This window comes from Monodon monoceros, unplaced genomic scaffold (assembly GCF_005190385.1).
Source record: "Monodon monoceros isolate NGI ecotype Baffin Bay Population unplaced genomic scaffold, NGI_Narwhal_1 Super_Scaffold_20, whole genome shotgun sequence".
Classification (NCBI taxonomy): Eukaryota; Metazoa; Chordata; class Mammalia; order Artiodactyla; family Monodontidae; genus Monodon; species Monodon monoceros.
Window position 1 is genome coordinate 21,354,943 of NW_021703777.1, and position 14,707 is coordinate 21,369,649.

The window sequence follows — 14,707 nt, forward strand, 5'->3', positions numbered from 1 at the left end:
CAACTTCAACCTCTTCGTCAGCATTTTCATGTGAAATACATTTCCTCCCAAGCAGAACTTGAAAAACTTTTCTCCCCTTCAAGGCTAAGGAACTTCTTGGAACTGCCTAAAAAGTTGCATGGTCCCAAGTGCAAACAGATATTACTGGGGTCCATGAAGGGAAAAAATTGCAGGACCTGTCTTCTGTTCTCAGACTTCATAAATACGTACAAGTTAGATATATACTTACACTTTTTTAAAGGAATCTCCGAGATACCTGGAGTTGCACATAAAAGTGTTTTTTTTCCCTCAATGCAAAAGAAGCTAGAGAAATTGGGGGAAAAAAACCCAACTTCTTTATCATGAAAAGGATTTTCCCATGACACTTCAGACATGTGTTAAACACTGCTTATTTTAAAAGAGTGATAAAAACTTCCTTTTCTCTCAGTAGATTTTTCGATTCTTTTAGTCACCAGGCATCTGAGATTAAATGACAGATGTCCAGGAAATTAAAGGTTCAAGTTCTCTGCCTAAAACACAGACATCATGTGCATCGTGATGGAGTCAAAGTGGAAAGTCCTGTATCTAGCAGGATCACGAATACAGAGACAGCAAGAAAGCTCCCTCAGAAAACCTAGGAAGGTTCACACGGGTTACAACCTATTTTTCACTGGCAAACGAGTTCTAGTAGAATTCTACCCCATAAGCTTTGTGCCACCAGGAACGGGCAACAGCTATATCCGAATATTCTACAGAATAATGAGACACATTTTCGATACCAACTTGGGTTATAAAATAGATCAAATTTAATCAAATCTTGGTGTGTCATATGGAACACTTACAAGGTAATTTATAATTGAAAGAAAAGAGGAACTTTATCTGGAATCTCTAATGAGGACCCCGATCACTTCACTTTATCCTCCTGCTTTGCTGCCTCAGTAATTTCTATAAAATCTACAGCAATGACGCTTTGTAAACATTTAACACGTATCGATTTGGTCTCCCTTAAGTCTGTATGTAGAATATATATTAACAATCTCCAGTCAATATTTCTACTTATTTATAAAAAGTTAAATAAAACAACAATTCCTAGTCTACACAATCCTAAAAGTAGCCGTTCCAAGGAGGATGCAGTGTTCCCACGGAGGGTCCTGCTCATCAATCAGCTTAACTCAGTTCACAGACACACCACCTCTACTCAAACAGACCTGGATGGAGGGTGGGAGCCTCGTCCTTGTGTTTTTCTGTCATTATCATACCTAGAGGTAATAAAAATTACATTAAGTCCTTTGCTTCTTCCATTAGTCGAGGTTCGAGATTTAACCATGAATATACCTCAGCGATTCATCAGGTTAAAGGACAGGGCACTGCTGTCTCATTGAGCATTTCTTTAAAGCTGTATCCTCCAACCACAACACGCTTTATTATTTTTTTTTTTTGCGATACGCGGACCTCTCACTGTTGTGGCCTCTCCCGTTGCGGAGCACAGGCTCCGGACGCGCAGGCTCAGCGGCCATGGCTCACGGGCCCAGCCGCTCCGCGGCATGTGGGATCTTCCCGGACCGGGGCATGAACCCATGTCCCCTGCATCGGCAGGCGGACTCTCAACCACTGTGCCACCAGGGAAGCCAAACACGCTTTATTTTTAAATGCTACCTCTACCGTTGTCCCTCTTCTGACTTACCCTGAAATATGACTGAATGATCTTTGCGCTACCGCCTGCTGGGGAAAACTAGCAAGCAGAAGATGGGCTGAGGACATGAACCACTATTCTCTCAATTCCCCCAAACTCTCACCATCCTATTATAAATCACACTAAAATGTACACAGAGCACCTGGACCAAACCGGGAGTTGGGGAACAGGAGAGAAGATGTCTGGACAGCAGCTCCCAACCCCTCTCTGCTCCTGAGTTCTCTCTGGATAAACAAAGTGATGATTCACTTCATAAATGACACATTCACGGTACATTCTTAATCCCAGGATGGGTTTCCCTAGCCAGTCCAGGTCACTCTGCTTTACTATGTTCAGGTAGTACTTGATGAAGAAAATTTTTAGTAGCAGCCTTGGTGATAGATGTTAACTGGACTTATCGTGGTGATCATTCTATAATATATACAAATATCAAATCACTACTTTGTTCACCTGAAACTAGTATGTTATGTCAATTACACCACACATACACACACACACACACACACACACACACACAGACACACACACACACACACACACACACAGAGTTTAGTAACTCCCTAAGACAAAGTTTGCTGGAAAAAGTCATGAAATGCCTTTCAGAGCCAATTATAAGTCCTGATGAATTATCCATCTCAGAATTCACTCCCAACAATTCCTGGCCTCCAAATGTGTTATAATACCAGTTAGTTCACCCTATAAGAAGGAGAACTAGATTTTTCAATTGCTTAACATTTTGCATTCTTTTTGATCCACCAATTAAACTTCTAGGAATTTATCAATTAAGGAAAATTATACATATGACTGGGAGAAAACTAAAAACAATGCAAAGGTCCAAGCACAGGTAACCTGAAAAGAAGAAATAAATTATACATATCCATTAATGGAATAATATGCAGTCACTAGAAGTTACATGGTAAAAGAATATTTTATGATACGGGGAAAAGTTTAGTGTACACCCACTGTTAAGGGAATTAAGAAAAAAATAAAAATTCTTTATGTTTTATATCTATATAATATAAATGACATATACACAGCAATGTATAGAAAGCCTGAAAAGCTGTACAGCGGAATGTCAACATGGTCATCTTTGAAGGGTGGGATTAGGACTGAATTTTGTTTTCTTTTTATTTGTATTTTTACTAATTTTCGGTGATAATGATACAATATTTTTGAAACAAGAAAAAACAAACAAAATTTGCTTACATAAATGATTTTGTTAAAAAAAAAAGAAAAGAAGGCAGAAGGAAACTTGAATCCTTTACTACAGAGAATCTTAATAAAGGGTCAATCGTGATTAAACAGCCAAAGCTTCTAACCCTCTTAATTTCTAGAAAAGGACCAGAGTAAGTTGCAAGTTACCAGGTCAGAAACTGTGGGTCTGCCAGCCCTTGACATCCTAACTTTGAGTTGCTTCTCAACCCCAAACAGCAAGGCTTCCATACAAGTGCCAGAGTAATCTGTCACTGTGAGGACACGACAGAACGCACCTCCACCCCAGATACAATAAGAATGTTTCTTAGTCTTCACTGCCTATGGGCATCAGCCTGGCACTCTATTAAAATACAGACTCCAAAACTTGCAGCGATCCAGAAGATCTGGGGTGGGCTCAGGAATCTGCCACTGTGGCCAGCGGTCCCAGTGGTTCTAACGCAAGGAATCGACAAACCAGACAGATCTGAACACTTGGCTTTCTGATTCACAACGTAGGCTGTCTCCTCTGAAGACCAAGCTGCTCAGGCTGTGAGTCAGGTATAGTAACGACATTTTCTAGCTTCTGTATTTGATATTTTCACATCTTGGGGCCTTTTTGACCCAGAGTTAGTCAACTCCTGGAGATAGTAAAGGCCTCACCTGTGAGCAGGCCTTTTATAGGCAAACCAACCAATCCAAGCCCATACCCCAGTGACGACCTATATCTGCCCTCACACTCAGGGCCACATTCACCTGCCCTCATCACCCCAGGGCCGGGTACCAGATAACTAGGGATAGGCCCTCTGCCCTGGAGCCTGCCAAAGTTATTCAGCTCGCCAGTCCTAAGCCTGCTTACCCTGCCTCGCCTGTTTCTTCCCATGGAAGCCACAATAAAGGCTCTTGCCCATGTTTTCCCCAGCTTCTCTGCCTGCTGACTCACCCTGGCGCTTCCCACGGCCTGGCGTGCTCCCCCTAGTGGAATCTGTGAGTATAGCAAGCAATCTTTTCAACGACAGTCATCTGCTCTGCTGGCCTCACCTTACCTGAACAAGAATGAAATCTACATTTTAAAATACCAGGCTGTCTCTGGAAGAAAATATCTCGCAGGTCCCATGGTCACTTAGAGCAATGACAACAAATAAAAGAGTGGCAGGGCTTCCCTGGTGGCACAGTGGTTGAGAGTCCGCCTGCCGATGCAGGGGACACGGGTTCGTGCCCCGGTACGGGAAGATCCCACATGCCGCGGAGTGGCTGGGCCCGTGAGCCATGGCCGCTTCGCCTGCGCGTCTGGAGCCTGTGCTCCGCAACGGGAGAGGCCACAACAGTGAGAGGCCCGCGTACCGCAAAAAAAAAAAAAAAAAGAGTGGCAGATTCCACCAAAGAATTATGAACACTCACCCATGGTTAAAAGCCAACTCACGGCTAGTAAAAGATACATAGAAAAGTATTACCAGTAAAACTCTTAAAATACCCTAAAAGTTCCATTTTCACCTGCCACTTACCTCTCGGAGTGGGATAATGAGGCTGCACAGGTTTTCCTCCTTGCTGGTAAAGCAGATGTAGTTTGTGGACACAAACATCTGCCCCAAAATGTGCATTTTGTTGAATGGAGTCCAGAGGGTGCAGTCTGTGTGGCCATCTAATTTTTCATCTTTGGGCAGCCGGAAAAGTGCACGGTATCTCTCACTCTTTGCCCTGGCATCCAGATCGCTGGAAAGCAACAAAAATAACTCACCCCACACAAAATAAAAGTTTCAGTACCTCTAAATGATGCGGTAATGGAGGTTCCCCAGCCTCCATCTAGTGAGACTTATTCCTACCTTCTTGGCTTCCTGCTGGCATTAACTCCAAACTATGACCCAAAAGCATAATGAAATTATTTTAATGTATTTAGGTCCCTTGTGTAGCCATTTTGCAATCAGTATCTGTGAATGTCAAAGGATCTTAGGAAAACAAGGCCTGGCCAGGAAATAATTCTCTTTCTAAAAGAATACAGTAATTTCTTAAGAGATGATTACATTTATCCATGACTCATCCAGAGCCACTCTTGGGGCCTTATCTTTTAAGAACGACCTAATGCAAATACACGCAAGCCACATGAATCTGCTGACTGACACTGTCCACATTGAGTAGACAATAAGACTGCCCAAAACACAGGAACGACCCACCTCCAGGACGACCAGAGTATCTAACCTCATCTGGGTCCTCAGGTAACTATGATCTTTTCCCTAATGAGTTCCTTTATCCTGTTCATCATGGCAGTTATTTAAACCTCTTTGCTCAAGCTTTCATGCTACTTCAGCCCCCTGACGATCCAGTTTCGGGCTTCACAGGGCAAAGACAGGCCCTCCCATTCCCTCCCTCCTGTCTCCAAAACCAACTCCATCCTCATCTCATCCTACTTCCTTTCCCTGTTTCAAAGGGAGATGTATCAGCACACATAAGCATCCTTTTCCATGTCCTATGAGATGTCACTTTTAAAATTATTCATTTTCTTCTAGCTTTATCTCCATGCTCCCTTCTGTCCCTGCACTTAATCCCTCACCAACAAACTCTTCCCATCTGCCTACTTCATACCATCCTGTGGTCAAATCTTTTTCATTCTACAATGAGCAAGCCCCCTCCTTTACCACTGAATTTCTTGAAAAAGCAGTCCGTACTGTCCTAATGCCCTTGTCTTGCCTTTCACGTGCTATTCAACCCACTGTAGTAACCCATCTTCTTCTTACTCTATCAAAACATGTCTCAAATCACCAAAAGCGTTTTAATTGCAGTGACTTCTTGTCAGGTACCAGCTGGATGGCAATGATTGCCAATTCCACTTTGATGTCCTGCAGGCAACTCAACTCAACACGATAAAACTGAGCCCTCATATCCCTTGGAAGGGATAGCCCTCATCCCTTGGAAGCCCTCATCCCCACCTCAGTTAGGGGTAATTCCATGCATACCATCACACTTTAGAGCATCAGCTTTTCCCTCGCCTTCTCTCTAGCCCAGATCCAGACTTCCAGGCCTCTCTGCAGCCTCGCTTCATCTCATGCCCAGCCACCTTTCACATGTGTGATGGACTAACTTCCCTCTGCCTGAAATATCCATCCTACTGACTCTGAATGAGTAATGTCTACTATGTCTTGAGAGCCCAGCTCCAAGCAGCTCCGCTGAGAGGTCTTTCCTACACACTCTGCCCATCTCCCCATGTGTGTGCTCATGGTGCTCTGCTCATAGGAACAGAAGAGGTCCCATCCCATTGTACTGGAGCTGGTCGTGTCTGCCTCGCTTAATGAACTGGGAGTGCCTTACGTAGTCTTTTTCAGTTTTGTATCTATACCTGGAAAACTGTTCTGAACCCTTGAAGTTGTTCAGAAAAGGTTAACTTTCATAAAGGAACAGATGTGTTTCTTGTTTCTAAAGTCTGTAAAAGACGCTAAGTCTCTGACACCTACCGCTTTAGAGCAGACACTTTTTTAGGAGATTTCTTTTTCAGTTTAGGCAGGGATCGATCTTGTTCAAACCCCTCATTGTCTAAGAGTTGCCTCATGGCGATGTTGGCGAGCTGCTCCATTAACTTGAAGGTCTCATTGATGTTGAGGAATACGGAGAAGAAATGTTCGCTGGACCTGGTGCTCACTTTGATCATGTCAGGCAGAAGCAGCGTGGCGTTCTTCTCGAGCTGAGTGATGTCCACCCACCGGATAACCAGCTTGGCTGAGCACAGGGAACAGGGTTGGGTCAACACACAGCTGCTCAAAATCCTTTCGAGATACAGGAAACTAACAACCCTGCCCCCCAATTTCACTGACCTCCTTTGAGTTTATGTGCCCATGTTTATCATTGTTCTGTTTGTTAGTTTTAACAGACAAACCTGGACCACAAAAATTCTGAGTTACAATTATTAGGGATTTAAGTCCACGTCTACTAAATGAATTATACCTTTGGTGAGTCTTTACTACTTCATAACTAATTTCTTTACAACCGTTGAGCCAAAAATGATTGAATTCAATTGTTAAGTCATCACAAAATAGTGCCGGCTCAGTTACAACTACAGATTTATTATTGTTGATGTTTGGATGTGGTTTATGCGTTCAGGGCAGGCAAACCTCAGTAGACTTTCAAAAGCTTCCCTCTGAAATTCTAGAGAACTCACCTTCCCTTCCCATCAGAAAAGAATAAAAGCAAAGGTGGTTGATACTGAGGTACATCCAACCCTGTCGGGGAACCTTCCCCTTCCAGTAGCTGCAAGAGTAATAGTTGACGAGTTTCTCTTCCTCGGGCATTCCAAACAGCCGATGGAACTTCACGACGGCTTCCTTGAACTTCTCTGTGTCATCATCTCCCTTCACATCATTGGTTTTGTTATACTCTGCAATGATGCCCTAAGAAGCGACAAAGCACAAAACGCACAACTGGTGTCACTATGACTACAGCTGCTTTTGCCCGTATCTTGTACATAACTGGAAAGGAACAAAAAATGTCTAAGGCCAGAGTTCAAAAAAATTGAATTCTTTTCAAAGCCAACTCCCCAATTCTAAGCCAATTAACAAGCAGCATTTATGTCCTAAAAGATTTCCAAAGAGCAATATAGATTTTAATATCTGTTTATTGGTACTAATCATGTTTTTAAGTTCACTTAGAATGAAGCCCATAGTTCTCTTTTACACATGAGGAGATGAAAAGATTTTGCTAGTTCTACTACTTTTCCTAGCTTATCATGATAGACTTATCCCAAAGGTCAACCAACGTCTGCCTTTCTCAAAAACTCAATGAGGGGCTTCCCCGGTGGTCCAGGGGTTAAGAATCCGCCTTCCAGGGCTTCCCTGCTGGCACAGTGGTTAAGATTCCTCCTGCCAATGAAGGGGACATGGGTTTGAGCCCCGGTCTGGGAAGATCCCACATGCCGCGGAGCAACTAAGCCTGTGTGCTACAACTACTGAGCCTGTGCTCTAGAGCCTGACAGCCACAACTGCTGAAGCCCGCGCACCTAGAGCCTGTGCTCCACAACGAGAAGCCACTGCAATGAGAAGCCCTTGCACTGAAATGAAGAGTAGCCCCCGCTTGCTGCAACTAGAGAAAGCCCGCACACAACAACGAAGACCCAACACAGCCAAAAAATAAATATTTTTAAAATAAATAAAAGAATGACATTGGGACTTCCCTGGTGCCCCAGTGGTTAAGACTTCACGCTCCCAATGCAGGGGGCCCGAGTTTGATCCCTGGTCACGGAACTAGATCCTGCGTGCAGCAACTAAGACCCAGCGCAGCCAAATAAATAAGAAAACAAAAACTCAATGAAATTTCATCATGAATGGAAAGAGAGGAAGAAAGACCAAAACACATGCCACTAACTGACATTGGCCACAGACCCACTGTCTCAGGGCCATGAATGACATCAGGCAACATAGATAAAAGGAAAAAGCCACCATCTGAGCAGAAATGGGGTGAATATTGGAGCAAAAATTAGAGTAGACACACAACCTTTAGTCAGTTGCACAGGAAATAAAATAAATACACGGCATGTGACTGGCTTAATCTACTATTTAATCATTATAGTAGCTTGAGAGGCTGTTTCATTGTTACCCAGTTCCTTCATAATTCCCTGAAAAGTGGCTCCTACCTATATCCCTTGACAGAAAACGCTCCTTGGAATTCCACCCTGACTTTGTAATCACCAAATACCTCTCACCTCATCTCCATTTTCTCTGATCACAAGGTAGCTAGAAAAGCATGAGCTTTTGAGCATGAAAGTCTTGGGTTTCGATCCCAAAGGTGTCACTGCATGTCTGTGTGAATTTGGGCAAATTCTCGGGTTCTCCTTGACATGACTGAGCCCTCTGTATTCCAAGGATAGAAAACTGAAATTGCCTCATACCTAGAATTCCTGCCTCTGGGCTCTTACGCTCCCAGTATATGCTGGATACTCCCTATAAATTTATCTTCCTAAAACTTATTTAAAATCTACAAAATTCTTATTATCAAAATTCTGTTTCCCTATAATCACCATATAAAATCTAAAATTCTATACCATGCACGTTGTTGATCCAACCAACACTGCAACCTTTGCTCTCATTGTACTACATCTGACAAGATTCCCAATTGTTTTCTTCTGCCTTAGTCAACCTAAGGCACACTCAGGGCCTGAATGTGTCATTTTTGTGCTTTTCTACCTTCTTGCCTGTGGTCCTGCCATTCTGAGTGCCTAAAATCTAGAATCAGACTGTTGTCTGTTTCACTAATCCTACCTAGTCTCAAAGTCTGGTCTAATTCCCACCTCCTTATGAATCCTTCTCCCAGCTATGACTGTCCTTCCTCACATTAAGTACTTTTGATTCTCTCTGCCTGATGTATTGAAATTTATTTTTCAATACATATAATGTCCTGAATTTTATTTTCACTGCCAGACCTTCCACCATAGTTGCCAGCAGTTGTGGTACTAAGGAGTGATGGTGGGAGGGAGGGGAAGGAGGGCTTTAGTCTTCCATTATCTCCATCACCACTCAATTCTAGTAAAAAAACAGACTATGTAAACACTATAACAGCAAACACAACCCAAGACAAGTCTCCAGCCTATTCTTCTAATAAGAAGTCAACTTTAGCCCCTTTACATAGTCCAGGAATTATCACAATGGCTTCGCAACTGGCATGCCATCAGGCATCTTTCCACACTGTGATATATTTTGTATGGCTACACGCATTCCCACCTTTAAAATGTCCACAAGTTATCAGTGTAAGAGGGAAAAAGTCCAATCTGCATCTCATGCCATAAAACCCCTTTCTTGATCTGCCCAAATCAACCTATCCAGGCTCAGTATAAATATCCTCTGTGAAACTAACCCAATCCCAAATGAGGACTTGCATTCTCATCTCTGTGTTCTCTTTATACGTTGGCTGAAAGTATTTTGTTTATATGTCCCTCAACCACTAAATATACATTTCAAAAACAAATATAATGCCTCGAACAGTTTTTACCACCAGTATCTAGCAACTAAAAGACATTTAATAAAAGATTATTAAAAGGGTAGGGCTTCCCTGGTGGCGCAGTGGTTAAGAATCTGCCTGCCAGTGCAGGGGACACAGGTGTCAGCCCTGGTCCGGGAAGATCCCACATGCCACAGGGCAGCTAAGCCCGTGCGCCACAACTACTGAGCCTGCGCTCTAAAGCCGGCGAGCCACAACTACTGAAGCCTGCGCGCCTAGAGCCTGTGCCCTGCAACAAGAGAAGCCACGGCAATGAGAAGCCCGTGCACCGCAACAAAGAGTAGCCCCCGCTCATTGCAAGTAGAAGGCCCGCACGCGGCAACGAAGAGCCAATGCAGCCAAGAATAAATAAAATAAATAAAAATTTAAGAAAAGTTTAAAAGGGTATATGTTGTTTTTCCAAATTAGCATGTATCTTAAGGGGCCATATCTTAGTCTTTATTGTGTCCTGCAGAGTCACAGATTTCTAAGTCTAAAATTGTTTGAGTTAGCAAAATTAACTTGGAAAGCTAAGTACCAAGTTGCTGACTCCTGTTCTTTTGTCATATGGGAGGACTGAATGGCTGGCATCGGTAGTAGCAATGTACTTCCCTGAGAGTATCTAAGGTAAGGTTGTTTCCTCTAATTACTTTTGGTGCTACTCCACTGAGAGAATAGAGATGTTGGCTTTGATGGAGGCCAGGGGAGACCCATTTTGGACCTCGGCTGCTTTGAGGGTGAGCAGGCTTTGGTAGTGTGCTATCCTATGGAACTGTAGACAGCCAGGAGGCAGCATGAGGGCACTGGACCTCTGGGTGGGGAGGAGAAGAAGCCACTTCAGAGAGAAGAGGGATGGAAACACCTTTGCCAGTTGGCACACACATCTACAGCCTATGTGACATTTCAAAGTTATCAGTGCCTTCAGACGGGGAGCCAAAAATATGTAAGAATGAAAAGAAGAAATAAATAAATGAATAGATGAAAGGGACTGAATGAGAACCACTAATAAGAAGTAGCAGTTGGGGGGCTTCCCTGGTGGCGCAGTGGTCGAGAGTCCGCCTGCTGATGCAGGGGACGCGGGTTCGTGCCCCGGTCCGGGAAGATCCCACATGCCGCGGAGCGGCTGGGCCCGTGGGCCATGGCCGCTGAGCCTGCAGATCCGGAGCCTGTGCTCCGCAACGGAAGAGGTCACAACAGTGAGAGGCCCGCGTACCACAAAAAAAAAAAGGAAAAAAAAATTAGTACAGTAGAAGAAATAAAATAAAAATTGATCAGTCTGTAGAATTTTAATGAGAAACACTGTTGGATCACTTCCTAGAATTCCTCCTTAACCTAGATTTAAAGAAAGGCTTCTATGACTGAATATCCAGATGCTATAATAGAAAAAACTGATGATTTTGACCAAATAAAAATGTAAACTTTGCCTGGCGAAAATTATCATGAGCCAAGTCAAATGACAAACATACATCATTGATACAGGGCTAACAGGCTTTGTATAAAAAGAACGTTTATGGGCTTCCCTGGTGGCGCAGTGGTTGAGAGTCTGCCTGCTGATGCAGGGGACACGGGTTTGTGCCCCGGTCTGGGAAGATCCCACATGCTGCGGAACAGCTGGGCCCGTGAGCCATGGCCGCTGAGCCTGCGCGTCCGGAGCCTGTGCTCCGCAACGGGAGAGGGCACAACAGTGAGAGGCCTGCGTACCGCAAAAAAAAAAAAAAAAAAAAAAAAAAAAACTTTAAAAAATATGTATATATTTATTTATTTATTTGGCCGCACCGGGTCTTAGCTGTGGCACGTGGGATCCTCATTGCCGAGTGCGGGATCTTCAGCTGCGGCATGCGGGCTCCTAGTTGTGGTATGCGGGATCCAGTTCCCCGACCTGGGATCAAACCTGGGCACCCTGCACTGGGAGCGCAGAGTCTTAGCCACTGGACCACCAGGGAAGTCCCAAGAGCTTTTAAAAATTAAACAAAAATAAGACCAAAGTCTCAGAGAAAAATAGGTAAAAGACATGAACAGTCTACAAACAGGGTTATAAAAACAGCCCTTAAACATAAGAAAAGATGTTTAACTTCACTCATAAATGAGACAAATACAAATTAAAACAATACTAAAACAAGCGTGCCACGGAGCAGCTAGAGCCCATGCACCACAACTACTGAGCCTGCGCTCTATAGCCCGCGAGCCGCAACTACTGAGCCCACACGCCACAACTACTGAAGTCCAAGCACCTAGAGCCTGTGCTCCCCAACGAGAGAAGCCACCACAATGAGAAGCCCGTGCACCACAATGAACAGTAGCCCCCGCTCGCCACAACTAGAGAAAGCCCGTGTGCAGCAACGAAGGCCCAACACAGTCGAAAATAAATAAACTAATTAATTAAAGAAAAAAAAAGGCAAATGCAGAGGAGCATATATACAGGGAGCCTTATGTATAAGAATTAAAGAGAAATAAGAAAAATACATATATTTGGCCTATTTTTACAAAAAGAAACACAGGAAGGATAAGCCAGAATAGCAATGAGACTGGTTAACTACGAGGGGTTGCGGGGAGAAGGGTAGCAAGGACGCAGGAGGAGGTAACACTTTTTGAGGAATTTTGACTTTTGGAAGCATGTTAATATCTTCTGTATTCAAAAAAAAATAAAATTAAACTCTCAATGTCAGGAAGAAGAAAGAGCCTAAAATGGAAAGCAAACTGAAACAAATGGCCGATTCCAGGCCTGGGTCAGGGAAGGTGCCAGATGAGTCTGGAACACCCCGTTAGACCAGGGTAGGAAGCGCTCAAAAGCGTAGTGGGAGCAAGTCATAAGGACAAAGGAGGCTTTTTTTTTTTTTTCTTTTTTAGTGTGGTAAAAAAAGATCCAGATATCTTTAGCCTTTCTGTACCATATAAAATTAAGAAGCCAAAAGTATATAAACTTAAACTTATGCTTAATAATGAATGTTTCAGGGCTTCCCTGGTGGCACAGCGGTTAAGAATCCGCCTGCCAATGCAGGGGACACGGGTTCGAGTCCTGGTCTGGGAAGATCCCACATGCCACCGAGCAACTAAGCCCGAGAGCCACAACTACTGAGCCTGTGCTCTGGAGCCAACGAGCCACAACTACTGAGCCCACGAGCCACAACTACTGAAGCCCACATGCCTAGAGCCCATGCTCCGCAACAAGAGAAGCCACCGCGATGAGAAGCCCGTGCACCGCAAGAAAGAGTAGCCCCTCCTCGCCGCAACTAGAGAAAGCCTGCACACAGCAACAAAGACCCAATGCAGCCAAAAATAATAAATAAATTAATTAATTAATTAAAAATATACAATGAATGTTTCAATATTTTATCTTAGTTAGAAAAGGAGGCAATTGATAGGGGCTCTAACCAAATCTGGGAGAGGGTGAGTACCAAAATAAGCCCAGCAATGAAACAGAAGCTACTGAAAAACACAGGAAGCCACAAGTCCATATCAATAATAAACAGATAAAAAGGTAAATAGAGGGAGGGCTCTTGCTTAGAGTGGAAGTGCCAACTACTAAATGTGAGGGAACACTGGAGTTGGAAAATCGTCATTTCGTAAACCATCACAACAAAGATTGGTTCAACAGAAAAAATCACTGATGGATGCTAAAGCAAGGGAGAAATGTTGATAAAGAGCAGGATATTTCTGGAACCTTAAAGTGTCTTACTACAGAAAATTGCAAGGGTAAAATTAGTAACTCTCCAGGGGAGAAACTGGCTAGCACTTTGCTGGGTTTATATCACCAATGGGTGGTGGACGGGTGTCACGTGCCTCCAGAAAAGACACTCTGGAAAGGACACAGGATCACTTACAAAGTGTCCCATCCAGAAATGCATAATCTGAAGCAAAGCATGCAGGGACATCTGACAAAACCCCAAATGAAAAATGTCCTATGAAAAAAACAACCATACACTTAGAAACAGTAATGTCATAAAAGACAAAGAAAGGCAATTGAATGATCCAGACTGAAGGGGACAAAAAACTAATCCAGTAGCTTCCTAGACTGGATCTTGCACTGGAATGGAAAAAAATGTTATACATGACATTATTGGGTCATTTAACAAAATTGGAATATGTGCCAACTATTATAGTATTCATATTAAATTTACTGCAGGCGATAACTGTTGTTAACACTGTTGTTATTTAATAGAAGAGCTCTGTTCTTAGAAATATACACTGAAGCATCTGGAGGAAATTCCTCTAAAATAGAGTAATGGAGCCTACAAATAATAAAGTAAACGGGATAAATTGTTAACAACAGGGGAATATGGGTAAAGGGTCTACAGGTGTGTTTTATACAATTTTTATTTTTGCAACTTTTCTGTGTTTGAAATTCTTTCCAGTGAAAAGGTTTTTTTTTTAAAAAAAAGATTCCATGTTAATAAACCACTACCTGTATTTTTCCTCTCACAAATGTGGTGATATCGTTCTCATTTTCAAAGATGGAAAGTGTCTGCAGCAGATTCTGCTCAAGCCATTCCCAGTGTTCGGTGATTTCTTTTCTGGAACCACCTGTACGAATGTAAAATGATAATAATAAATGTCAGCAAGTAAAAGATACTTTAAAAACCAGGCTCACTTCATCCATGTGCAGTGCCATGAAAGGAGAATACTGTTCCCACCAGCTCTGCCTCCAAATGCTTTCTCTCCTTCAGAAGGGACACACAGAAGATGCTGAAGGATGTAGAAACCCAACGGGTAAGTACTGTGTTATGGTCACGTCTGATCGGGTGAGTCCAGAAACTTTTCGGACAGTCTTTCAGAGTAGAAGGCAGCAACGTTTCTCCTGTTCACTTTCTGGATTTAGCCCTATCCCCTTTTCTCCCCCGAAGACCTGCACTTTTCAGGGTAACGCAGATCTTGTAGGATACTAGGTTACAG

General features: G+C 43.2%; 1 protein-coding gene across 2 annotated transcripts in view; it reads right to left on the reverse strand.

The window, feature by feature from the left end:
• Positions 1–14,707, reverse strand: part of TBC1D9 (TBC1 domain family member 9) — a 114,887-nt gene that overhangs the window by 39,696 nt on the left and 60,484 nt on the right. For both annotated transcript variants that reach the window (XR_003795511.1, XM_029234735.1), the window contains exons 3-6: positions 14,220–14,338; positions 7,011–7,239; positions 6,310–6,571; positions 4,369–4,576 (exon numbers count right to left, since the gene is read on the reverse strand). Coding sequence is in view for 1 of the 2 variants with exons in the window: in XM_029234735.1 (XP_029090568.1) it covers positions 4,369–4,576; positions 6,310–6,571; positions 7,011–7,239; positions 14,220–14,338 (818 nt within the window). In the remaining variant the exon portion in view is untranslated. The remainder of the gene's footprint in view (positions 1–4,368; positions 4,577–6,309; positions 6,572–7,010; positions 7,240–14,219; positions 14,339–14,707) is intronic.